This window comes from Prionailurus viverrinus, chromosome A1 (assembly GCF_022837055.1).
Source record: "Prionailurus viverrinus isolate Anna chromosome A1, UM_Priviv_1.0, whole genome shotgun sequence".
Lineage (NCBI taxonomy): Eukaryota > Metazoa > Chordata > Mammalia > Carnivora > Felidae > Prionailurus > Prionailurus viverrinus.
The window spans coordinates 8,515,856-8,542,507 of record NC_062561.1 but is presented as its reverse complement, the minus strand read 5'-3'; the positions used below and the strand labels follow the sequence as shown (position 1 = coordinate 8,542,507).

Here is a 26,652-nt window from a genome sequence, read left to right as displayed (position 1 = left end):
AAGTTCACTCAATCATTAAGATATGTTACATTAGCTTCATTATCTGCATTTTAGAATTTGGTAGAATTCATCCTGCCTTTAAAAAAATTAAAGAGGAAAGCTTATACGGTAGGTTGAACTCCAAAATAAAATTTATTTTAATGAGGAAAATTCATAACAAAACTGTACATAAGCTGAGAAGACTTGTCCCAACTCCTCTTATCTGATTGACCTCTTCTGGTTATTTATAGAATAAAGTAGTCTCATCTAGTCTTTTAAAAACTTCTACTCTGACACTTTAACTATTCCTATCAAAAAATATTATAGTTCTTTCAGGTCGCCTTGGCTGACACAAAAATGTCAGGCCCCCAGCAACACTGGGTATATTTATTTCCATGAGCACAAATTATATCCTGACCTGTTGTATACTCTACAGGTTATCATTTTTTACATAATGTTTTCGGCCACGAGAGATGTTTTTTCTGAGGAAAGAACATAAAATATATGGAGATCTACCAAAAAGGCAGTGTAGAAAAGTACTGCCTTTTTTATTCCTTGGAAGTGAGGGATCTAGTAACAAATTGTTTTTATATATGATCTTAGGTTTTCCTAAGACAGATGTATGCCCACCTGAAGGGAGGTAACCGTCCTGCTGTACTTTGAGCACTTAAACAGTACCCTGAGTTTCATTCCCAGGCCTGATGACAGTAAAACTTGATAGTCTCATGCGTGACCGTGAAGTGAGAAAGTACCCTATCCGAAAACACAGAAATGATGAGGAAGTGCTTAGGTTCATTTATCCTTCAGCAGACAGAGTCACATCAAGATCTGTAAGACTCAAGAGTCTTAGGAAATACCGTTAACTTATGATATTGAAAACCTGAAAGAATCCGTACCATGGAGTAGTATGTATTTATTGTGTGTCCAATTGTCAGGCCATTTTAAAGCCATGGGGCACCTGATGGTACCCACAGAGCCAATGCAGGAGTGGAAACATCAGGAAATCTTCCCGAAGTCTAAGTAACAGCTTACTGGTCCATTAAAGATCTAAGAGTTTTCCTACCTGAGAACTGAATAAATGTATATTTAATAAATGCAATTCCTGTATCAAACCAGGTCTTAGCATTCAGAATAAAGGAAATCACTTGAGGTTGGACAAGTACAAATACTAAATTTACAGGGTGCAGCATTAGGGTTCTTCCTATCTCCAATTCTCATTTGCCAGTGTGATAGTGCTCAGAGCCTTGAGTGACCACGTCAAATAAAGATACAAGAAGAACCAAAGTAAGAGTGACAGGGAAACCTGACCTGTTGAATATATGATTTCAAATAAACACAAAATACAACCGCATACAGACACATTTTTAAACTACTCTTAAAATACCAACCTAAAAATCCAAAAAGAACCACTACATAAATACCCTGAAGCTAAAAAAAAAAGTAAACACAAAAAGAAAAGAAAGTTTTTATTAGATGCAACACATACCATCTGATGCTAACAATCTTTGGTGAATACATTAAAAAAAATCCACCCGTGAAATTTTAATTGATATGGAAATCACCATAAAAAAACTAGAAAATAAAACAAAATATATGAAACGAACATTTTCAGGAATTGTACAAGAGACAGCACAGGACTATGATCCCTTAGAAAAGGAAAACAAGTGAGGTAAGCCTTATCATTGCTGACCTCGCTGCCTAGAGGAGGAGAAACTCAAGGAGAGTCTGTCCACGACAGTGACCTGAAGACACAGAGATCAAAGTTTGGAAACTCCAAGGTAGTAAGAATATGTGGGGCAAAGAGGAGTGAGATAAGCAAACAAAATGCTCCAAAATCTGCATTAGAGCCTCCTCTTGAGTGTTTGGATAAATACCAACTTGTGCATGCGTAAAGCGAGACTGAGTGAGAACAATTACTAGGGACGTATAAGAAAAACAATTCTCAGAATTTACACAAGCTGGAAATTGTTCCACTTCCCTACAGGCAGAGTGGAGAGACCCTATTGAACACATGAGTACTCAAAAGAGACCCCAGAAATTAGCTCTAGAATAAAGATGACTTTATAGCTACTCAGAAGAACCTAAAGCAAGCCTTAATGCGTCACACTAATCAATAAGTCACCAAATTGCCTGCCAGAAAAAATTTCAATACTCTTTAAGAAAATGGAACAAAATGCAACATCGAACAAGGTAAGATCCAAATGTCCAGAATCAAATTACTAGAAATAATAATAAGAAGGAAATGTTACCCATAAACAAATAAAAGTCAGACTAAAAAAATGACACAGATGATGAGATATCAGAAAACGACATGCCAAGTTATTAAAAATAGGCTGCATATAATTAAGAGGTAGATACAAACCTGATGGGGAAAGAAGGGAATTATATTTAAAATACCTAGAATAGAATGCTTAGAGAAGAAATAAAAAATATTTGAGGGAAGCCTGGGTGGCTCAGTTGGTTAAGTGTCCAACTCTTGATTTTAGCTCAGATCACGATCTCATGGTTGTGAGATCAAGCCCTGTGTTGGGCTCCATGCCAGGCATGGAGCCTACTTAAGATTCTCTCTCTTCCTCTCCCTCTGTACCTCCCCAACTTGTGCTCTCTCTCTCTCTTAAAAAAAAACCTGAAATGAAAAAATAGACTGGAAGAAATCAGAAGCAGATTAGACATTGCAGAAGAAAAGATCAGTAAACCTGAAGACATAGCAACAAAAACTATCAAAAAGGAAGCATGGAGAGAAAAAAGAATGACAATAAATTGTCAGAGCTGTAGCAACTTATCAAGCCAACTTATACATTATCTATAAATCTATATCTAAAATATATAACAATATAATAAATAATATGTAATATATTATAACAGTATAAGATATGTAAGATACATTTAATATGTTCACATTATATATATTTTATATTTTCAACATTTGATAACCATAAATATACATATCAAAGAAACCTGATATATACCAAAGAGAATAAACAAAGGAAACTAACCCATTGCCTATGATAAGCAAACTGCTGAAAACCAGTGATAAAGAGAACTAGAAAAAAAGAAATACAGAAGACGTCTTGTCTGCCACTATGTAAACCAAAAGACAATGTAATAAAATCTTCAAAGTGTTGAGAAAAAATTTTCAATCTAGATTTCAATACCCATTGAAAATGTTTAAAAAAAGGACATGGAAGAATTTGGTAGACTTATAAGTAATGAAAGAACTAATCACTACAAGTCTGCACAACAAGAAATGTTAAAGGAAGCCCTTAAGGCAGATCAAAAATGGTACCAGATAGGGGCACTTGGGTGGCTCAGTCAGTTGAGTGTCTGACTTCAGCTCAGGTCATGATCTCACAGTTTGTGGGTTCGAGCCCCGCCATCAGGCTCTGTGCTGATGGCTCAGAGCCTGGAGTCTGCTTCAGATTCTGCGTCTCCTCCTCTCTCTGCCCCTCCCCCCCCTCACGCTTTGTCTCACTCTGTTTCTCAAAAATAAATAAATGTAAAAAAAAAAAATTTTTAACAAAAAATGGTACCAGATAGAAACAGGGACCAAAGAAATGAAGAACAGACGCAGTAAATTAGGTAAAAATAAGCAATATTTTTCACACTTTGAAATCTTTTAATAAGATAATAGCTGTTTAAGGCAAAGTTTATTAACAATACATATGTTGGGGATTATAATATATTTGGAAATAAAATGTATAAAAATAGTAACACAAAGAACAGGAGGGGAAATGGAAGTATACTGTAGTGAGGTTCTTAATTATATACATGAAATGGCATAATATTTAAAGATAGACTATGGTAAGTTACAGATGTATTTCAAACTCCTAGAGTATGGATTGATAAACTGTTTCTATAAATAGCAAGATAGTAAATATTTTAGGCTTTTGGAGTCAAACGTCCATGTTGCAACCACTAAAATCTGTCATTGTAGTATACAAGCAGCCAGGAATAATATGAAAATGAAAAAGCATGGCTATGTTCCAATAAATCTTTATTTACCAGTAAATAAAGCCTAATAACAGGTAACACTGTAACCGCTAAACAAGTAACAAGCTTGATTTAACCTATCAAACAGTATGTCAACAGATGGCTTAAGGCAGTCACTAAAAGAAAAGAAAAGACAGAACTGTGTCTAATAAGCCAAAAATGGAGACAAAATGGAATCTAAAGAATAATCAATCTAAATGAAGGCAGTAAAAGAAGAAAAAATGAATGATAAAGAAAAGGGTCAAATAAAAAAAACCAATAACAAGATGATATATTTAAACCCAAACATATTGATAATTTCCTTAAATGTAAATGATTTAGAAGACTTCAATTAAAAGGCAGAGGTTAGCACACTGAATTTTTAAAAGCCTACTTTAAATATAAAATATAAATATATTAAAAATAAAATAATGGGGGGCGCCTGGGTGGCGCAGTCGGTTAAGCGTCCGACTTCAGCCAGGTCACGATCTCACGGTCCGTGAGTTCGAGCCCCGCGTCAGGCTCTGGGCTGATGGCTCAGAGCCTGGAGCCTGTTTCCGATTCTGTGTCTCCCTCTCTCTCTGCCCCTCCCCCATTCATGCTCTGTCTCTCTCTGTCCCAAAAATAAATAAACGTTGAAAAAAAAAATTGAAAAAAAAAATAATAATGGAAAAAGATTCACCAGGTAAATAGTAATCAAAAGAAAGCTAGAGTGCTATGCTATCAGAGAAAATAGACTTCAGAACAAGGAATATTATCAGGGATAAAGACGTGTATTTCATAACGAAAAGGGGAAGTTTAATAAAAAGACATGAAAATCCCAAATGAGTTCATACAAATAATAACAAAGCTTTGAAATATGAAGCAAAAATTGGTATCACTGAAAGGAGAATTTTTAAAATGCACAATTACATTTATTAATTTCACCTTCCCTAAGTAATTGCTAGGATAAAATATAGTAAAAATATAAAAGTCTTAAATGACATTATCTGCTAACTAGACCTTCTTAGTATGTATAGAACAATATACCAAATATAAGCCTAGTTTTGGTCATCAAATTAACCTCAAGAGTATATAAGGACTCAAATCAAACAAAGGATGTCCCCTGACCACAATGGAACTAAACAGATAACCAACAGAAGGGTATCTGAAAAATCTCTTAATTTTGGGGGAATAAGCAGTACAACCAAATATAACCTATAGGTCAACAAAGTCATAAGAGAAATTTAACAATCTTTTTAACTGCATAATAACAAATATGAATACTCTAAATCCATATGACATAGCTAGAAACTGAAACTTAAAAAAAAAACAAAACACAAAACACCTTGGCAGTAATATAAAAGAATATAAAATACACTGAGGATTTTCACTTGTAGTAAGATACACATGACATAAAGTTTATCATCTTAACCATTTTTAATGTTTATTTATTTATTTTGAGAGAAAGAGAGCAAGCAGGGGAGAGAGGAAGAATCCCAAGCAGGCTCTGCACTGCCAGCACAGAGCCCGATGTGGGGCCCCAAATCACAAACTGTGGGATCATGACCTGAGCCAAAATCAGAAGTTGGATGCTTCACTGACTGAGCCACCCAGGTGCACCAAGTAGAATCCTATAGTGATTTTCTTTTTATTATAGCTTTACTTCACTTAATATAATGTCTTCAAGGCTCATGCGTGTTGTAGCACGTGTCAAAATTTTTTTCCTTTTCGAGGTTGAAAAATATTCTATTGTACGTATATACTGCATCTTGTTTATCCATTCATGCACGGACACATGGACACTTGGGTTGCTTCTTGGCTATTGTGAATAATGCTGCTGTTAATACACAGAGATTCTTTTAAACAATAGACTGTTCGGTTAAGCGTCCGACTTCAGCCAGGTCACGATCTCGTGGTCCATGAGTTCGAGCCCCGCATCGGGCTCTGGGCTGATGGCTCAGAGCCTGGAGCCTGTTTCCGATTCTGTGTCTCCCTCTCTCTCTGCCCCTCCCCCGTTCATGCTCTGTCTCTCTCTGTCCCAAAAATAAATAAATGTTGAAAAAAAAAAAATCTTTAAAAAAAAAAAAAAACAATAGACTGAAAAGTCATGCTGAGAGAAATTAAAGGAGGCCCAAATAGTTAAGAGATATATTGTGCTTATGGATTGGAAATCTTAATGTTAAAAGTCTCAATTCTTCCCAAATCAATCTGTACATCCAACACAATCTCAATCAAAACTACGGCAAGTATATTTTTTAGAAGTTGGCAAGCTGACTCTAAAATATGTATGGAAGTTTAGATGATCTAGAAGAGTCAGTTATGAGAAAGAATAACAAGTTGTGAAATTTACACAACCTGATTTCAAGACCTACTACAAATCTACAGTATCTGGGAGAGGGTGGTATTGGCATGAGGAGAGACATGTAGATCAATGGAACAGAATGTAGGATCCAGAAATAGTTTGGATCAATGGATCGATCCATGATCAATGGAACAGAATGTAGGATCCAGAAATAGTCTGAAATTTATACGGTCAATTGATTTTCAATGGAAAAAGGATAATACTTTCAAGAAACAGTGTTGGAAAAACTGGACACTATATGCACCCCCCCAAAAAAAAATGAGCCTTAGTCCATACTTCACACCACCTATAAAGTTAATTCAAAATGTATCATAGGCCTCAAAATAAGAAATAAAACAATGGAACTTCTATAAAATATAGAAAAAAAATCTTTGAGACCTTGGGTTAGGCAAAGTTTCTTAGATAGGAAGCAAAAATCAAAAATCATAAAAAAAAAATCTCATAAACTGGAATTTATCAAAATTAAAAGCCTATGTTTTAAAAGACATTGTGAAGAGAATGAAAAGTCAAGACAACTTCTTACTAGACATGTCTCCAGAGGCAAGGGAAATAAAAACAAAAATGAGCTATTAGGATCTCATCCAGATAAAAAGCTTCTGCACTGCAAAGGAAACAATCAACAAAACTAAAAGGCAACTGATGGAATGGGAGAAGATATTTGCAAATGACATATCGAATAAAGGGTCAGTATCCAAAATCTATAAAGAACTTATCAAACTCAATACCCAAAAAACAAATAAACCAGTGAAGAAATGGAAAGGAGACATGAATATACACATATCCGAATAAGATATCCAGATCGCTAACAGACACATGAAAAGATGCCCAACCTCACTCATAACAGAGAAATACAAATCAAAACCACAGTGAGATACCACTTCACACCTGTGAGAATGGCTAAAATGAACAAGTCAGGAAACAACAGGTGTTGGAAAGGATGTGGAGAAAGTAAAACCCTCTTGCACGGTTGGTGAGAATGCAAACTGGTACAGCCACTCTGGAGGACAGTGTGGAGGGTCCTCAAAAAGTTAAAAATAGAATTACCCTACGACCTAGCAATTGCACTACTAGGTATTTATCCAAAGGATAGAAAAATGCTGATTTGAAGGGGCACATGCATCCCCAACGTTTATAGCAGCACTATCAACAATAGCCAGAGTATGGAAAGAGCTCAAATGTCCATCAGCTGATGAATGGATACAGAAGATGTGATATATACACAAAACGGAATACTACTCAGTGATCAAAAAGAATGAAATCTTGCCATTTGCAACAACATGGATGGAACTAGAGTGCATTGTGCTAAGCAAAATATGCCAGTCAGAGAAAGATGAATTTCGTATGACTTCACTCATATGTGGAATTTAAGAAACACAACAGGGGCGCCTGGGTGGCGCAGTCGGTTAAGCGTCCGACTTCAGCCAGGTCACGATCTCGCGGTCCGTGGGTTCGAGCCCCGCGTCAGGCTCTGGGCTGATGGCTCAGAGCCTGGAGCCTGCTTCTGATTCTGTGTCTCCCTCTCTCTTTGCCCCTCCCCCGTTCATGCTCTGTCTCTCTCTGTCCCAAAATAAATAAACGTTGAAAAAAAAAATTAAAAAAAAAAAAAAAGAAACACAACAGATGAACATAGGGGAAGGGAGAGGGAGGCAAACCATAAGAGACTCTTAACTACAGAGAACAAACTGAGTGTTGCTGGAGGGGTGTTGGGTGATGGGATGGGCTAAATGGGTGATGGGCTTTAAGGAGGGCACTTGTCAGGATGGGCACTGGGTATTATATGTAAGCAATGAATTACTGGGTTCTACTCCTGGAACCAATGCTACACTGTATGTTAACTAACTTGAATTTAAATAAATAATTTTTTTTGAACATCAAGGCAAATAGCAGAAGAAAAGATTTTTGAAAGGCACATGTCAAAGAAAACTTGTATTTGGAATATATAAAAACATTTTACGGGGCGCCTGGGTGGTGCAGTCGGTTAAGCGTCCGACTTCAGCCAGGTCACGATCTCGCAGTCCGTGAGTTCGAGCCCCGCGTCAGGCTCTGGGCTGATGGCTCAGAGCCTGGAGCCTGTTTCTGATTCTGTGTCTCCCTCTCTCTCTGCCCCTCCTCCATTCATGCTCTGTCTCTCTCTGTCCCAAAAATAAATAAATGTTGAAAAAAAAATTAAAAAAAAATTTTACAACTGAATAAAAAAATAATCAAATAAAAAAACAATCAAGTAACAATCAAATTTTTTAAATGGTCAAAAGATGTGAACAAATACTTCAAAAAAAGATCTACAAATGCAAATAAACACATGAAAAGATGGCCAGCATCATTAGGTATTAGCGAAATGGAAATTAAAACTGATTATAATTTTATATAGCTGCATGCCCATCAGAATGACGAATATTAAGGAGACTAATAATAGCAAATGTTGGTGAGGATATGAAACAACTGGAACTCACACAGAGTCCGCATGGCAATGTAGGATAGGTAAGCCACTTTGGAAAACAGTTTGACATTTGCATCTAAATTAAACATCCTATGAAAACCTGCAATTCCGCTTCTAGGTATTTGCTCAAGAGAAATGAAACTATAGACGTCCACAAAAAGATCTATGTATGAACATCCCTAGTATTTTCATTTGTTACAGCCGAAAACCGACAAAGTCCAGCAACAGGTGAATGGAGATTCAAACTGTGGTACAGCCATCCATTCAATACTCAGCTATAAAAGTAACACATTATGGATGAAGGCACCATCACGGGTGGATCTCAAAAACACGCTGGGCGACAGGCGCCAGATACAAAAAGAGTACATACTGTGTGATTCCGCTTATATGGAAGTCTAGAAAACATAATCTACAACGGCAGAAGGCAGATCGCTGTTTGCCTGGGGTGGGGCAGTAGGAGGGGAGATTGCCTGGTAAGGGGCAGAAGAGAAGTCTGGGGGACACCGGGAAAATTCTGGGTCCTCGCTGTGGTGACAAAGGTCTATAACAGGTTTGTAAAGGTATAATGACTTTGACACGCAAACCTCCCCAAACTGGATCCTTGCATTTGCCCTGGGGAAAGAGTGATTTGAGACCACCAGGTGCAGCTCATTGGCAAGGCTCTGTCCACCTGCTGATCAGTGATGGGAACTGTTTACTACGCAGATCTCGATTTGGATACAGGTAGCATTACTCTGCATTACTAGCTTTTGACCTTGTGAATGCTGAGCCTTATCTGAAAAACACAAAAAGATAATGAAAAAAAAACCTACCTCATAAGTTTGTTTGCACAGTAAATACTGTTTTATATTATCACTCCTCAGCTGTAATCATCATCTTTGTCATCATTATCCTTAGGTTGTCAAAATAACTCTGTATACGAGCTCAGCCTTAAAACAAGCCATTACTTTCACTAAGGCATGACAGAGTAACTTTTCTCCCCACAGCTTTAGCAAATAGGCATCTTTCACTGTTCAGACAACGGCTTCCTGAACTTTCATTTATCTTCTGAAGTTCTGTGGCAGTAAGGCATTCAGATGCTTTACTCAATTGTCTGGGCCATTTTCACTTAACTTTCTTATCTAGGCCTTCCTTTCCCAGCTGTTTTGAGTTTCTCAAAGCTGAGGAAATAGACCTCAACAAAATGACTCCAGATACCGTTTTGCATATTAACAGCAATAAGACAGAAGTATCAATGATCTACAAAGTTCATAGATTTTTTTGTGTGTGACTCATAACACATTTGAGGTCAGCTGACAGCGTTGTTTCGGTTTGGGTCATATGAGAGGCAGTTTTCTGGGAAATTCTGCACATCAGTGCAGTCATTCCAAATTATCACAAGTATTTTTCAGAAACCCTGATTTTGTTCGGTGAACAAAACAAAATCATTCTGATCTCCTCAAATTATGAAATAACTCCAAGTTTCATCTAGCATTTCTGCTATTTGTTTCTTACATTCCGTAAGCATGAGGTGGTTACACTTGAGGATCAACTTCCTTTTGTCTATCTGGCTAATCAGTCTTTTGTCCCCATGATTCCATTTATACTGGATAATCAATGACCTCCATGCTGTCAAATTCACTGATCCCTTCTCTGTCCCTATTCATACCACATGGTTCCTCAGTGGCAATCAAAATTATTGGCCATTCCTTGCTCCTTTGACGTATTGTCTTCTCTTGGCTTTCAGGATACCACATTCTCCTGGACTTCCACTTTGTACCCTGGCTGCTGCTTCCCAGGCTAAATGTTGGGATGTAAGGGCCCATGCTGGGACATCTTCTGTTCCCCAGCTATATTCCCTTGGCTTTTACTTTTTTAATTGAGGTATAATTGACATAACATTGTAAGAGTTTCAGGTATACAATGTAATGTCTCAATATCTGTATGGGTTGCAAAATGCTCACTACAGGAAGTCCCATTAACATCTGTCACTTGACTCCCTTGACTTTAGTAGTGTCTGCTGAAGTCCAAATTTTAACCTTTAGCCCTGACTTCTCCTGGGGCTCTGACTCATATATCTAATCGCCTCTGTGACTGCTCCACCAGAATTTCCAGAACAGAACTCTTTGTACTGACTCCCTGGCCCAGCCCTTCCCCCACTCCCCTGGCTAGTCAATGTCTCTTAATAAATGGCATCACCATCCACCCTGTTGCTCCTGCCAAAATTCTAGAAGTCCTCATTGGCTCCACTCTTTCCCCATCACCCACCCTCAATGTCCAATCCTATGGTCCTATCTCCAACATATATCGCAGCAATTCCACCCCTTTCTCCCTCTATGCCACCAGCTACCAGGATCTCACATCTGTACAAGTGTACCAGCTTTTGACTGGTCTCCCACTCCAGTCTTCCCTCTTCTGTTCTACAGAGACCCCAAGATGATCTTTGTAAGCCATAAGTCAGATCATGTTTAAAGCTTTTGGGGGCTACTCATCACACTTGGATTCGAACCCAAACTCCCTGCCAGGGCCTCCAAGGTCCTGTGTGATCTGGTCATCGCCTACCTCCCTACTTCTCTCCTCCTAGGCACCTGCCACTTACTCCAGCTCATGCTGAGTTTACTCCTGTTCTCTGACCAAACTAAGCTCATACCTACCCTAGTGCCTTCATTTGTGCTTTTCTTCCGCTTGGAACACACTTCTCATGCAAGCAGCTAGACAGGAAGACATCACCTCATGAGAGGATGAGTGAGAGTCCAGAAAGAAACAAAAGATCCTCAAGAAAGTCCAGAGCTTCCCCATCTTTCCCCTGAGGGGACTCAGGACATGGGTAGAACCAGAAAGGAGGGCCTGGAAGTTACTCTGGGTCTTGCGGTGTTGAGGCTGCATATGGGGCAGGGGGGAGTTGAAAATAATTCTGTTCCCAATGACTGGGGTGGACATCAGGGAGACCGGGAGCACTCCTGAGGGATATTTGAGAATTGGGGAGAAAGAGAGGAAATCGAGAAAAGTTGTAGAGTAAGAGAGACTGGGAGAGAAAAGGGAAGCAAGATTGTTCAAGTGGTTAGGGATTAGTCTTTAAATGGCTGTACCAAGATTGGTCCATCTGGGGCGCAGAGCTTAGTTAAGGGAGAGACCTAAACTCTGCAGTGCTCTTGAACCAGAACAGGTGGAACTGGGAAACTAATTGTGGTAATGAGAAGAATAAGAGGAGTAATGGTAATAAGAAGGAGGGAGATAAACAGCAAAAGCAAATACTTTCTCTGTTTCCTAGGTTTCCAGGCTCGACAGCCGGGGCCCAGGAAGTGTATGCTGGTGAGAAGCAGAGGTGAACTCATAAGGTGAGTTCCTTCTATCTGCCTAGCTCTCTGCATGACGTTCATGTAGGGAAAGACTGGAAAGCTGGGTTCAAAACTGGCAAGAATTCTCTTTGTCCACAGCAAGGTGCTTCGGGACCTGAGGTTGTGTGTGTGAGCACAGGCTTGTGTCTTAACTTATTTCTCTCCCGAGAGAGAAGGTTGGCAGGTGTAGGGTTACTTGTAGACTCTCATGACACCCAACCTCACAGACTGATCATTGCAAAGATGCGTGTGTCCTTCCTCAGCTCTGCCTCCCTGCTGTTTTATGGTAAAAAACAGAGCCGGGGACATTCTTGACTCCTGCCTACGTACCCCACACCACTGCTCCAAGCACAGGTGCCCCAAGGTGAGCCCCCTGCTCTGTGGGCTCCACTGACCTGTCCCCGCCTGCCACTAAAGGCATCCTCTTTAGAGGTTTTCTGCACTTCGCAGCCCCTCCTCACTTATTGTGGTTTGGATACACAGATGTTTCTACATGTGCTTCCGACAGTAACTACACTGATGAGCGGGCATCTTATAGAAGAAAAAACTTGAATAGCTAATAACTATATGAAAAACATGTTCCACCTCCATGCCTGCCCGAGACCTATAAATTAAACCAATGTCATCAATTAATGAAAGTCTGACAGTCACGACCTGTGGTGGGTCTGCATGAACTTCAGATTCTCCAAAGTTTACAGTCCCTGCAACACCCACTGTCCCTTCCTGGAGCATCCCTGACACCAGTACTCCACGATCGTCCCCGTTGCCTCATGCAGTGTCAGCTAACTTCTCCAGGGAGGAAAAAAAAACAAAAAACAAAAATAAAACCAGAAAAAAAACAATGGATGTCCTTGGAAATTAGTTATATTTTGGTAAAATCCATTAATAAAATTTAAATTCCCCATGCCTCCCAGATCTAGGCTTTCAGTGTCCAAAGAGTTTCAAAACCTTCTATACTCTTTCATATACTTCTTCAGCCTGAACCTACAGTGACCACTGTAAATGTCACTGGCATTATACTAAGGCAGATGGCAACAAACTTTTTTTCTTAAAGGGCCAGAGAGTAAATATTTCAGGCTCATGGGCAATATCTTGTCTCAGCTCTGAAAGCAGCCATAAGCAAAAGGTTGAGCAAATGGGTGTGGCTGCGTTCCAGTAACATTGACTTACAAAAACAGCTGTCCAGCCCGTAGGCCATGGTCTGCCAGAAAATCAACAAACATTGGTCCTAAGCTTGTGTTCGAAAATAAAGATACTGCAGAGTAGTATGATTTAACACAGGCAGTTCAAGTACGTAGTCTAGCAGAGGGGTTAAGAACATGAACACGGAGACAGGCTTGAGGTCAGCTCACTGCACTGTGGTTTATAAACTGCAGGGAGATAAGCTATTTCACCTAAGTTTCACTCATTTCACTTTTAATACAAAAACAAGGATCGCACCTAAGTCAAGGGGGGCGCAGCACGCGTTACTCAAACTCTCTGGCCACATTCCTTAACCCCATTAACACCCCTGCAGCAGGAAGCTGGATATTCACATGAAGCATTAGGAACGAACACACAAACATTCACGATGATTACAGCCAGGCAGTGCCACCAAATGAATGAAAACCCTTTGTTTTCGTAGGTTTTTGGATTTTAGAATTACATAGTTGGGGACTCTTGACTCTTCTTTATTTATCAATTATATTTTCTTGTTTGTAAACTAATTGTGTATGCCAATCTGTTGGAATCTGGATGGTTTCCTTCCTGATTTAGTTGACTGCTTCAAAACAAAGAGAAGTCAATTATTTTTAAGTTTATATATTTATTTTTAGAGAGAGACCGGGGGGAGGGGTGGCAGAGAGAGAGAGAGAGAGAGAATCCCAAAGAGGCTCTGCGCTGTCAGCACAGAAGCCGATGTGGGGCTCGAACTCACGGACTGTGAGATCATGACCTGAGCCGAAAACAAGAGTCGGTCGCTCAACCGACTGAGCCACCCAGGCGCCCCAGAAGTCACTTTTAACGTAGCCAGATCTGTCCATGTTTACTTTTGTGATTTGGGATGACACGTAGTAAATGTGCGTCCAGGGATTACTGAACAAATGAATACGTTTTCTTTTTCTCCACAGCCCTGTGAATTATAGTCTTGGGTGAACCGCACTCTCCCCAGCTGGAAGACTTCTTGCAGTGAAGGAACAAACCGAGAGACTCCCTACCAAGGTGGTCAGCAAGAAGTCATGGCAGGAGTGAGCATTCAGACCGCTTTAATGTGGTATCCTAGCTGTCTGGCTTTTCTTTGTCCTTTTTCCTCCAGAAGGATGGTATCCAGATATTTCCCTTCATTTCCTGGGAGAGTCTGACGGGTAAGCCCTCCTAGCTCTCAAATGAAGAGACACTATTAACAGTTTTTTACTGGATTATGACTTTGGTTCTGCATTTAATGGACCCTCATGAAATTAAAGAAAAAAAAAAAGATTGTGTTTGATGAAAAGGGGAGTATCTCCTAGGAAAACATGAAGAAAGATGGAAGGATTTTTGCAGAAAGAAAAGAAATAATTGGGGGGGGGGGCACGTGGGTGGCTCAGTCAGTTAAGCAACCAACTTCGGCTCAGGTCATGATCTCGAGGTTCGTGAGTTCGAACCCCGTGTCCGGCTCTGCACTGACAGCTCAGACCCTAGAGCCCCCTTCGGATTCTGTGTCTCCCTCTCTCTCTCTCTGCCCCTCTCTCATTTGCTATTTGTGTCTTCCTCTCTTTCTCTCTCAAAACTAAATAAACATTAGGGGGAGAAAACAAATAAATCAATCATGCATATTGCCAGAGCAGGTCCTGGTAGCCTGGGGGGGGGACTCTAGCCAAGTTGCCCAAGACGGGAGAGGGTCTGCTGCCTGGAATAAGCCAGCGAGGCCAAGCAAAGGGCCATTGGCCTGGCTCCGGGGCCCCGGGGCCAATGGGAAGACAGCCATCCCCCAAAAGGTCTGGAGCAAGAACTCCTCATTGTCTGTCCCTGAGCCTATGCTGGGCGGTCCTCCCAACAGCACTAAGAAAGGATTTCACATTTTCAGTGTCCCATAGGAGTGACACTTACCGTTGTCGCAAGGCTTTGTTGGGTCCCTAATGATGACCCATGTGGACACAATCTCTCTAAATTAAGACCAGATGTCCATGAGAAAGGACTGGAGTCTTGAAGGAGCTGGGACGGAAGAGTCCCTTGTAGGTATGTGCACTTCTGGGGGCCGAGCTGACCTCTGAGGAAGTGTCACCCTCACCACAAATGTGTGAACACAAGTAAGTCATCCTCAGAGGGAACTCAGAATGCCTGTGTCTCTTCCCAGTAGTTGTATTTTTGTGCCACTGGTACATTCTTAAAGACCTTTCATGCCTCAAAACTTGACTGTTGTTAGATAAATCTCAACTAAGTTTATTTTTTAGCACTTTTCAGTTTTTCCAAATTTTATGTGTGAAGTAAAACCATTAATATGTTAGATCATGCAATTTCTTTTTTTTTTAGTTTTTTCTTTAATGTTTTTATTTATTTTTGAGACAGAGAGAGACAGAGCATGAACAGGGGAGGGTCAGAGAGAGGGAGACACAGAATCTGAAACAGGCTCCAGGCTCTGAGCCGTCAGCACAGAGCCCGATGCAGGGCTCGAACCCAGAGACCGCAAGATCATGACCTGAGCCGAAGTCGGCCGCTTACCCGACTGAGCCACCCAGGCGGCCCTAGATCCTACTATATCAAAGTGCATAATTCAAACCCACATCAAGTGTTTAAGTCACCTGGGAAGGTGAAGGTGAGGTGGCACCGGAGAGTGGCGGCCCAGCGGAGGGAGCGTCAGAGCTTTGCACGCCATCCATCCACGGACAAACGAACACTTTGGCATCTCCAGCCGGTCCTGTCCTCTCAACGCTGGCCTCCTAGATGCAAGGCTTTAGGCTCTAGGACGGCTAAAGGCGTGTCAACCACGACACGCCCTGAATTAGCTCCCACCCTCCCCTTCCTCACCAGCTTCAATCCCACTCTCCGAATGGCAACTCTGCTCCCCAGGAGTCAGCTTACACTGTGCTTTTTCTCTCACCTCCTGTGTGCAGTCAGTCAGGAACCCCGTTGTGCTCTACCTTCTCACTGTGCCCCGTCACTGCCTGGACCACTGTGCCACCTCCTGTCTGTTCCCCCTGCATCACCCTCTGTCCTTGTAGAGCGTGCCTTCAACACGGGATTCGGAGAGATGCTGGGTCCACAAAAGCCAGACCACGCTGCCCTGACTCCAAAGCCTCCAATGGCTTTCTCACTCAGGGTAAATGAGAGTCCAATCCTTATAATGGCTCTTAGGCCTTAAGCATCCCCCTCCCAACATCCCTCCCACCCCCCAAGACCCCCCCCACACACACACACACAGTGCCAACCCCCTCACTTCCCTCCTCTCCTACTCACTCTGCTCTAGCCTCCTGGCCTTCTTGCCACCTCAGGCCTGGACACAGGCTCCTCCCTCTGCCTGGATGCTCTACCCCAGATATCCACATGGTTCCTTCCCTCACCTCCCCTGGGGACTGGTTTAAGGGTTTGAGGATCTTCTCAGAGGCCTTTTCCAGCTACCCTATTGAAAATTGTAATTCCCCTTCTCTAAAGTTTCATTTCCTTCAGTACTAGCTATTTCTCCCAAAAGACCATGTAAATTATCTGCAATTATTTAAAAAAAAAAAATGGCTGCCCCCATTGTAAAACTCAAGTTCCACAGGGGCAAGGATTTTTGTCTGTTGTCACTGTTCTATCCCCCACACCTAGGACCGTGCTGCATGCAACAGTCCCTCAATAATAGTTCTTGAGTGAGGGACTGAATCACATAATTAACTTTCAGCAGGTCTGATAATAACAGATAGTCCCATCACAATGTACATCCATCATGAGAACAATCAAACATAATTTGACCTTTATAGAGGTGTTTGTAAAAAAAAAAAAAACTATTAAGAAAAGCTACTTAAAAATTATAATGCAACAATAATTACCTGAGTAAATGATGATTCATGAAGTAATATAATGGAAAATAGCTTTAAAAATGTTCCCTTCCACTGATAATAAAAGAAATGCAATAATAATGCCAGGAGGAGGCGTAGTGGTGGTAATAATACTGGCAAGGGGATGGCAAGAAGAAGCACTTCCAAGAAACACTAGTGAGAAAATCGTTGTTACAGGTTTTCTAGAAAATTCCTTGGCCTTAAAAAAAATGTTTGGATATGCTTTTATCCAATCATTACACTTCAAATCACCTATCCTAAGAAAACAATAGGGAAGAAGACGCATAAGTATACACAAAGACACAAATCACAACATTATTGGAAACAGTTGTAAGTAAGCAGAACTCAACTGCCAGGAATTGGACGTTCTGACATTATTCCCCACCCTCCCCCATTCTTCCCACTTCCTCAGAGAGGCTGTCCCTGCAGTACCTCTGTCCCATGCATATCATTCTTCTGGGTGTAATTTCTCAAAACGGTATATTCCTTGCTTTCCTACTGACAGGTATGTATTTATTTCGTGCTTGTTTTTTGGTCTATTTCATCCATTAGACTGTAAGACGCATAAAGGCAGGAACGCTCTGATTTGTTCGCCAGTGCAATTCTAAATTTACAACTTCTGGCACGAAATAAGCACCCAAGACTTGTTGAATAAATGGATAAATGAACAAGGCAGAGTATTACGCTGCCACCAAAATATTTCTGAAACACCAATGGCCTAGGAAATGCCTACAATACGATATTAGTAGAAAGAAACACAAGTCACATTCAGCATCATTTCAACTATCAGAGAAGGGACAGAAAAAAATCACACTGGAAGAAAACGAAAACAAAAAAACCCCGTAATAGTAACTCTGGCTGGGTGCTAAAAATACAGAAGTATTATGCATTCCTTTTCTATAGTTTTCTATATTCACAATGTTTCACACTGTTACACAACTAGTGAGATAATACAGAAAGCCTAGAGGAAACCACATGAGCAGAAGCACGGTGAGGGCAAACAAGCGCGTGCAGAGAGCTTCAGGGGGTGGCACCTGCCTGCACCTGCTGAGCAGGGGCAGGATTATGGGCCGGTCCGGACTCGTGGACAGACGAAGAGGGACGTGGTCAGCGCTGGACTGTAGGAAGGTCTCCCTGACAAACTACAGCCTACTATCTGTTTTTGTGAATTAAGCTGTATTGGAACACAGCTACGTTCATTCACTGGGGTACTGTCTGTGGCTGCTCTCATGCCAAGTAGTTACAACCCACACCATTACGGCCCGGAAAGCCTAAGACACTTACTGTATGGCCCCTTACAGAAAATCTCCCCCGGCCCCTGGTCTAGAGGATCTACTGGAGAAAGGAGAAATTACAAGAAGCAAGGAGGTGGCTGCAAAGGCCATCGTTTTCTTTTTTTTCTTAAAAAAAATCTAATGTTTATTTTTGAGAGACAGAGAGAGAGAGACAGAGCACGAGCAGGGGAGGGGCAGAGAGAGAGGGAGACACAGAATCCAGGCTCTGAGCTGTCAGCACAGAGCCCAACACAGGGCTCGAACTCACGGACCGTGAGATCATGAGCTGAGCTGAAGTCGGACGCCCAACCAACCACCCGGGCGCCCCGAAGGCCATCATTTTCAAGGTAACATGGAATGTGATGGTGGCAGACAGAGGGGTCTTGACAAGTATCTGTATGGACAGTCAGATGGGCAGAAGAAGGCTCCTCTCAAAGCGTGAGAGGCGTTCCTATTTTAGGCAGATACTGCCATTTTATGTAATTACTATTTAACCGTGCTGCAAGAAAAGCAGTAGCCGTTGGATCGCTTACCTGCCGAATCGGGACTGTAGAGGCCAGCAGCTGCCGCGATGGGTCCTGGTGGGTGGATGGCACTCGCTGAGGACCTCTGACTCGCGATCAGGATCCTGCTCTTTGCAGACGGTAAACGGGACATTGCACCCAATCCCAACTGGGGCTTAAGGAGCATGGCCGATCGGTAGAAAGTTGGAGGAACTTCATAATGAGTATAGGACGGACTGCAAAATTCTTCTTTTCCGGGGCGTTCTGTCACCTACAATGAATGACCAGAAGCTTCATGAAAGGAGCACACATCATTGGATGAGGACGGAACATGGTCAGGAGACCAAGGCTCCAGCAAAGGCCACTCTGGCACCACTGAGTTGCCCCACCACTGACCACTTAGCTTCTCTGGACCCCAGACTCTTCATCTCTAAGTTAACAACAGCACAACTGGATGACCTCTCAGGTCTCTTCCAGTTCTAACACTCTATGAATCCAAATTTCACTGGGGGGGGGGGGGGGGGGGGAAAGAACTCACTGTGTAAGACTTTTAAATTTGATTGCTTCAAAATCGTTAGAATCTGTGCAAATAGCCAATCTATACATAATCTCAATGAAACAGAGAAAGAGTTTAGCAAATGTGCATAGAATTATGAAAGTTTCATTATTCCTTTCTAAAAAAAATTTTTTTTAACGTTTATTACTGAGAGAGAGAGAGAGAGAGAGAGAGAGAGAGAGAGAGAGAGAGACAGAGCATGAACAGGGGAGGGACAGAGAGAGGTAGAGACACAGAATCAGAAGCAGGCTCCAGGCTCTGAGCCGTCAGCACAGAGTCCGACGCGGGGCTTGAACCCACGGACTGTGAGATCATGAGCCGCAGTCTCATGAGCCGAAGTCGGACGCTTAACCGACTGAGCCACCCAGGCACCCTGAAAGTTTCATTATTCCTAAGAAGAAAAGGCACAAAAATGTTTACGGTAACCTACTCTTAACATAAGCAGGTGAACTTTACCAATTTATATATTAGGGCTACTTAGGAAATAAAATATGCATTGGTAATGTGGGAGAAAAGGCTTTTTGGAAGAATAGAGCAACTGATAGAAAAGTGTGTTTTCAGGCCTCTACAATCTGTTCACATCATTAAAAATGAGAGACTGTGAACCACCTTCTCTGTCTTCCCTAGTAAGGCGCAGTGTCCAGGAATGTTCGACAAGTTTCACTAGAGTGAAGTTCTAGGACAGTCTTGCTGACTGCTGGGCCCAGAGCACCTAGAATGGTGTCTATTATGTAGCTAAAGGCAATAAATATTTATTCATTGAAGGAATCATGTTTCCATTCTTACCTGAGTATTTTTTGGCGGGGGGAGGGGGGCAGAGCACAAGTGGCCGGGGAGGGGGCGCAGAGAGAGTGGGACAGAGGATTTGAAGCAAGCGGCCGGGGAGGGGGGCGCAGAGAGAGGGGGACAGAGGATCCGAAGCAGGCTCTGCATGGACAGCAGCGAGCCTGACGTGGGGCTAGAACTCATAGCCTGTGAGATCATGACCTGAGCCAAAGTTGGCCTCTCGACCGACTGAGCCACCCAGATGCCCCCTTGCCTAGATTTCATAACATAACAATCCCATTACTTTTCCTGTAGTTAACAGTTTGGGCTAGAATACAGACTATATAGCTTCTATGTATGCAATTCTGTACTCACAAAGCCTATTCATGTTATTAGTGTTTCTTCAAACTAAAAATTAAGAAAATGGGGCACCTGGGTGGCTCAGTTAGTTAAGCGTCTGACTCTGGATTTCAGCTCAGGTCATGATCTCACAGTCTGTGGGATTGAGTCCTGCGTTGGGCTGTCAGCATGGGGCCTGCTTGGGATTCTCTCTCTCTCCCCCCCTCTCTCTCTGCCCCTCCCTTGCTCTCTCTCAAAATTAAATAAACTTAAAAATATCTATATATTAAAAAATGAAAAAAAAAATAAGGCAAATAATCTTATTTCCTTTAAGTTAAAAAAAAAAAAAAACAGTGCCAGAGGCGATGTGTGAAAAGATACATCTGTTAATTAACTCTGCTTTAAATCACAATATATTTCATGTGTCAAACATTGATCTATTCCTGAATCACAAGTAGTTAACAAATTTCTTTTTTTTTTTATTATTTTTTTTTCCAACATTTATTCATTTTTGGGACAGAGAGAGACAGAGCATGAACGGGGGAGGGGCAGGGAGAGGGAGACACAGAATCGGAAACAGGCTCCAGGCTCTGAGCCATCAGCCCAGAGCCTGACGCGGGGCTCGAACTCACGGACCGTGAGATCGCGACCTGGCTGAAGTCGGACGCTTAACCGACTGAGCCACCCAGGCGCCCCCAAAATTCTTTAATAGGGACTTAAAGCTTTGATACAAGCTGTTGAAGAGAAAAACTCTTAATGTGATACCCTTTTAATGGTGAAAACAGATACAAAGTTTTCCTTAAACTGACATTATTGAAACAAAAGATTAGACCTTTAAAGTTTTATCATAATCACACTGTAACATATACTCGATTGCTATAGCAGACAGACTGAATTCAGGCCCCAACAAATTATATTCTTGCAAAAGACATCCTACCTATGTCTTTTATTCTTGCAAAAGACATATATTCTTGCAAAAGACATCCTGCTCTCCAATAACATTTTGACCATTCCCTACTTACCCTCTTACTATCAACCTTTGGCTTTTCTTTTTCTTTTTTTTTTTTTTTACTGTTTATTTTTAAGACAGACAGAGACAGTGCATGAGTGGGGGTGGGGCAGAGAGAGAAGGAGACACAGAATCTGAAGCAGGCTCCAGGCTCCGAGCCATCAGCCCAGAGCCCGACGCGGGGCTCGAACTCCCGGACCGTGAGATCGTGACCTGAGCCGAAGTCGGCCGCTTAACCGACTGAGCCACCCAGGCGCCCTACGGCTTTTCTATTATACTTACATTTCCTCTATTTTTCATTGTAATTTCTCGAAGTTTGGTGCCACTACTCTTTGCTTCTAGCAGGTGCTCTCACGAAGAAATGATTTCTAACCCACATCTGTCAGGATTGCAATATGCTGATCTCGGTAATTACTCAGTTCTCTGAAACTGGAGAGTTTTCAGGGGTCAAAACCCCTCAAGCTGCCGCTCAAAAACGACCTTATGATTTCAGTAACTTCAATGCCTGTCACTTTGCTGGGTAGTTTGTCTCTGGTAAGATTTAACAAATTTGTTAAGAAGGTGAAAAGTATGCCTACTTTGTGCATTTTTGATAAAAACAAAGGAATCTCTAAAAGACTCCCCACTTGTTTCTTTCATCTTTGTTGACAGAACAGAATATGTGTCACTGCACAGTCATGAACACATACAGCCTGGTTTTATTCCTTCTTCTCTGAGTATTTTTTAGAGAAATAATATTGAAGCAATCTAAAAAATCCTTGTGATTTCAAACTCCCCAAATCAATCGAGGTACACAAATAAGTTAAGTTCTTACTAGAAATATGCCCCTTTTCGTATTTTCCCCGTCCTGTTTTCAGCAGGTTGGGCTGGTCTGGGCCAACATAGGGCACATGTGGATGCTTCAAGAAGCCCCTGGGATAGATACAGGTAGACGTGTGATGGCTAACCTTGACAACTTGGCTAGGCCACGGTACCCAGATACTTGGTCAAAGATTATTCTACATGTTTCTCCGAAGGTATTTTAAAGGTGAGATCAACATTAAAATCAGTAAACCCTGAATAAAGCAGATTATTCTTCACCACGTGGGTGGGCCTCACCTAATCAGTTGAATGCCTTAATGGACCTCCCTCAAAGGACAGGGAACTTTACCAGAAGATGGCCTTTGGAATTGCACCACAGCATTATCTCCTCCCTAGGTGTGCAGCCTGTGGGCCCATGCTGCATACTTTGGACTTCCCAGTCCCCACAGTTGCACAGACAAATCCCTTCAAGTCTGGGTAGATACTTATAGGATACATACATACATACCTGTATTATGGGAGTAGGAAGGGGAACCAGCCCTGATCATATATCTGTATACTGAAAATACACTACCTCGCCCCGTCTTCTCACCGTTGCTCCTTTCTTCCCACCTCCTTACACCAAAAATTAAAAGAGTTCCCCCAAGGCATCAGTAGCAAGAAATTCCCCAGAGTCCTTAGGATAGGTGAAAGCAGAAAACAGTCTACACAAGTATGCATATTTTATCATCCTGTCGTGACCAGATCCAAGATGATCTTCAGAGCTGCTTCTGAAAGGTCTAAAAGTCTGTATTGTTCCAAGCAACCAAGAAGAGCTGCCCTCTCTCAGAAGAGCCCTTACTCTTGACTTCTCCATGCCTACTAATGCTGTTTAACCAGGAGGAGTCTGTCAATAATGATGAAAGAGTCTGAAGTCACTGGGGTTTGTACCGTAAACACTTTCTCATTTTATTAAAAAGATACATGATTCTAAAATTTGTATGGCACCAGAAAAGACCTTGAGTAGCCAAAATAACGTTGAAAAAGAAAAGCAAAGTGGGAGGCATCGTAATTCCGGACTTCAAGTCATATTACAAAGCTGCAATCATCAGGACAGTATGGTACTGGCGCACGCACGCACGCACACACACACACACGCACGCACAAAGACACACAGATCAATGGAACAGAACAGAAAATGCAGAAATGGACCCACAACTATATGGTCAACTCATCTTCAACAAAGCGGGAAAGTATATCCAACGGAAAAAGGTCCCTTTAACAGATAGTGTTGGGAAAACTAGACAGAGACATGCAGAAAAATGAGCCTGGACCACTTTCTTACACCATACACAAAAATAAACTCAAAATGGATGAAAGATCTAAATGTGAGATGGGAAGCCATCGATATCCTGGAGGAGGAAACAGGCAGCAACCTCTTTGACCTTGGCCATAGCAAGTTCTTACCAGACATGTCTCCGGAGGCAAGGCAAGCAAAAGCAGAAATGAACTATTGGAACCTCACCAAGATAAAAAGCTTCTGCACGACAAAAGACACAACCAACAAAACTAACAGGCGGCCTATGGAATGGGAAAGATGGTTGCAAATGACATATCTGATAAAGGGTTAGTAGCCAACATTTATAAAGAACTTCTCAAACTCAACACCCAAAAGGTAGATAATCCCACTAAGAAAGGGCAGACAACATGAACAGACATTTTCCAAAGACGACATACAAATGGCCAACAGATACACGAAGAGATGCTCACCATCACTCATCATCAGGGAAGCACAAATAAACAGCACAATGAGATGCCATCTTATACCCGTCAGAATGGCTGAAATTAACAAGTCAGGAAACAACAGGTGTTGGCGAGGATGCAGAGAAACAGGAACCCTCTTGCACTGTTGGTGGGAATGCAAAGTGGTGCAGCCGCTCTGGAGAATGGTGTGGAGGTTCCTCAAAAAATTAAAAACAGAACTACCCTACGACCCAGCAATTGCGCTACTGGGTATTTATTCAAGGATACAAAAATTCTGATTCGAAAGGGCACATGCACCCCAATGTTTATAGCAGTGCTATCGACAATAGCTAGTTATGGAAAGAGCCCAAATGTCCGTCGACTGATGAATGGATAAAGAAGATGTGGTGTATATATATAATGGAATATAACTCAGCCACCAAAAAGAATGAAATTTTGCCATTTGCAACAACGTGCATGGAACTAGAATATATTATGCTAAGCGAAATAAGTCAGGGACAAATACCATATGGTTTCACTCATATGTGGAATTTAAGACACAAACATATGGGATGGGAAGGAAAGATGAACATATGGGAAGGGAAGGAAAAATAAGACAAAGGCAGAGAGGGAGGCAAACCATAAGAGAATCTTACATACAGAGAACAAACAGGGTGCTGGAGGGGTGTTGGGTGCGGGGATGCGCTAAATGGGGAACGGCGCTAAGGAGGGCACCTGTTGTGATGAGCACTGGGTATCGTGTGTAAGTGATGAATCACTGAATTCTACTCTTGAGATCAATAGTACACTATATGTTAACTAACTTAAATGTAAATAAAACCTTGAGGGGGGAAAAAGATATATGGCTTCTACAACTGAAAAATTGTTCCACTGCAATTGGTCAGAAATGTGTTCTTTCCCTGGAGACTGGCTGAGGCCATCCTGTGGCAAGGTGGGACACAGGGCCGGGGAGGCGGCTTGGGGGCCTCCCTGCACCAAGCCTGAACACAGGAGGGGGGCCTGCTGGGTTGCACCCACTGGCGACACTGACATCAGGTCCCAGCTCTAGGAGCAAAGGCCAAGGGCCAGCCTATTGATGCAAAGAAGATTACGGCAGAAATTAGCCCAGTGCAACACCCGAGGCTCCTCTGCTCTGTCTTACAGCCTGAAGAAAGGGCCTAAGACACTCTGATTATAGCAGGAGACAGTCCCCAGACAGAGTGGCTGGTGCACGGGGGCATTGCTGTCCCCCTACCAGTGAGGTCTCTCCAAACCCCTCAAATTACTAACACCACACAAACACCCGTACTGTCCCATTTCCTTGAGACTCAGGGTGGCTTCTAGAGGATTAAGAATAGAAAAAATATTTGGGGGAAAAACATGCATGTGACTTAGAAATTATTTATATTTTATGGAAGGAACAGAAGCGATACAGAAAAGAAATACACAAGACCAAAATTAACAAGGCTCACGGAGAAAGAACTGCAGACAGTAACAGGATGTTTGCCTACGTCTACAAATAAAATTTCTCTCATGAACGTGTTTTTCAGAGAAAAATCTAGGGGATCTTTTTTTTTTTTTGGAGCTCCCCCCTCCAAAAAATTTACTTAATTGAAGAAATGGTTCAAATGAAGAACTTAAGTGGATGGGTTGATACAACTTATAGAAAAGGTAAAGGTAACCCCAACATGCTGGATGACCAGGGAAGTCATCCCAGGGGCCACAGAGAAGCCACCTAAGGGTTAGCTCTCTCTCATCACAGTTTCCTAGGGTGCGCTTGTCAAAGAGCTACTCTGCCATGCCAGCTTTAAGGGCGCCATCTTGCACAGGTTGGTTGCTTCTGCAGTGATTCAGTGAGAAGAAGGGTCTTTGGTTATTTAACCAGCTTTGGTACCCACAGCCCCCAGGGAGGGTCAGAGGGCTGCCTTTCAAGGTCCTCACGAGGAGCATCCATGTGTCAGCAAAGAGCCTAAGGTCAGAGCCTCATCCTGAGCCTGGGAGGCCCAGGTAGATAAGATTTTAGAACTTTGAGCAAGACCCATTAACCAGCTCAGGACTGATGTAGAAGACCGAAGGGGCAACCTGTTAACTGTTACTGAAATGCCACTGCCCAGGGCCAGGCTCTTAGTGTCCTCTGGCCAGAATGTTCTCTCCCTGCAGGCCTCCATTTGAGAGGCCCACTTAAAACAGGACAGCATGAAGCCCTGCACAGTGAAATGAGCCCCTACCAAAAAGAATGGACCCCTGACCTCTCAGGTCAGTATTCTCTCTGCAGAGAAGGGAATTGGGAAGCCATTCCGGCGGGCCCAGAGTTAGAGACAGTGAGCAAGCTGTGTGATGTGAAGCAAACAGCCTGCCCCAGGGGCAGGACAAATGGTCAGCTTTCTGGGGCACCTGGTCAGGGCTAACCTTGGTCAAGCCTTGCTGCTTAGAATCGATTCACCCGCTTTGCTGTGCCAGAGCTGACAACGTCTGCTGTGATCAGTACATCCTGGAAATATGTCAAAATGTTCCATCAACCTAAGGTCAAACCCTGGACTTCGCCTTTCTGTCTCTAAGAAGCTTTGGTTGACTTTTGTCTGGATCCAATACGTAGGAGTTCATAATCCGGCTATCATTCAACATTTTCTGATCCAATATCTA

The 26,652-nt window shown here is 42.2% G+C and overlaps 1 protein-coding gene across 3 annotated transcripts in view; it reads right to left on the bottom strand.

The window, feature by feature from the left end:
- The window catches only part of MTUS2 (microtubule associated scaffold protein 2), a 637,113-nt gene that overhangs the window by 345,049 nt on the left and 265,412 nt on the right, over window positions 1-26,652 (bottom strand). For all 3 annotated transcript variants that reach the window (XM_047860755.1, XM_047860746.1, XM_047860761.1), the window contains exon 4: window positions 18,848-19,088. In XM_047860755.1, coding sequence (XP_047716711.1) covers window positions 18,848-19,088 — 241 coding nt within the window. The remainder of the gene's footprint in view (window positions 1-18,847; window positions 19,089-26,652) is intronic.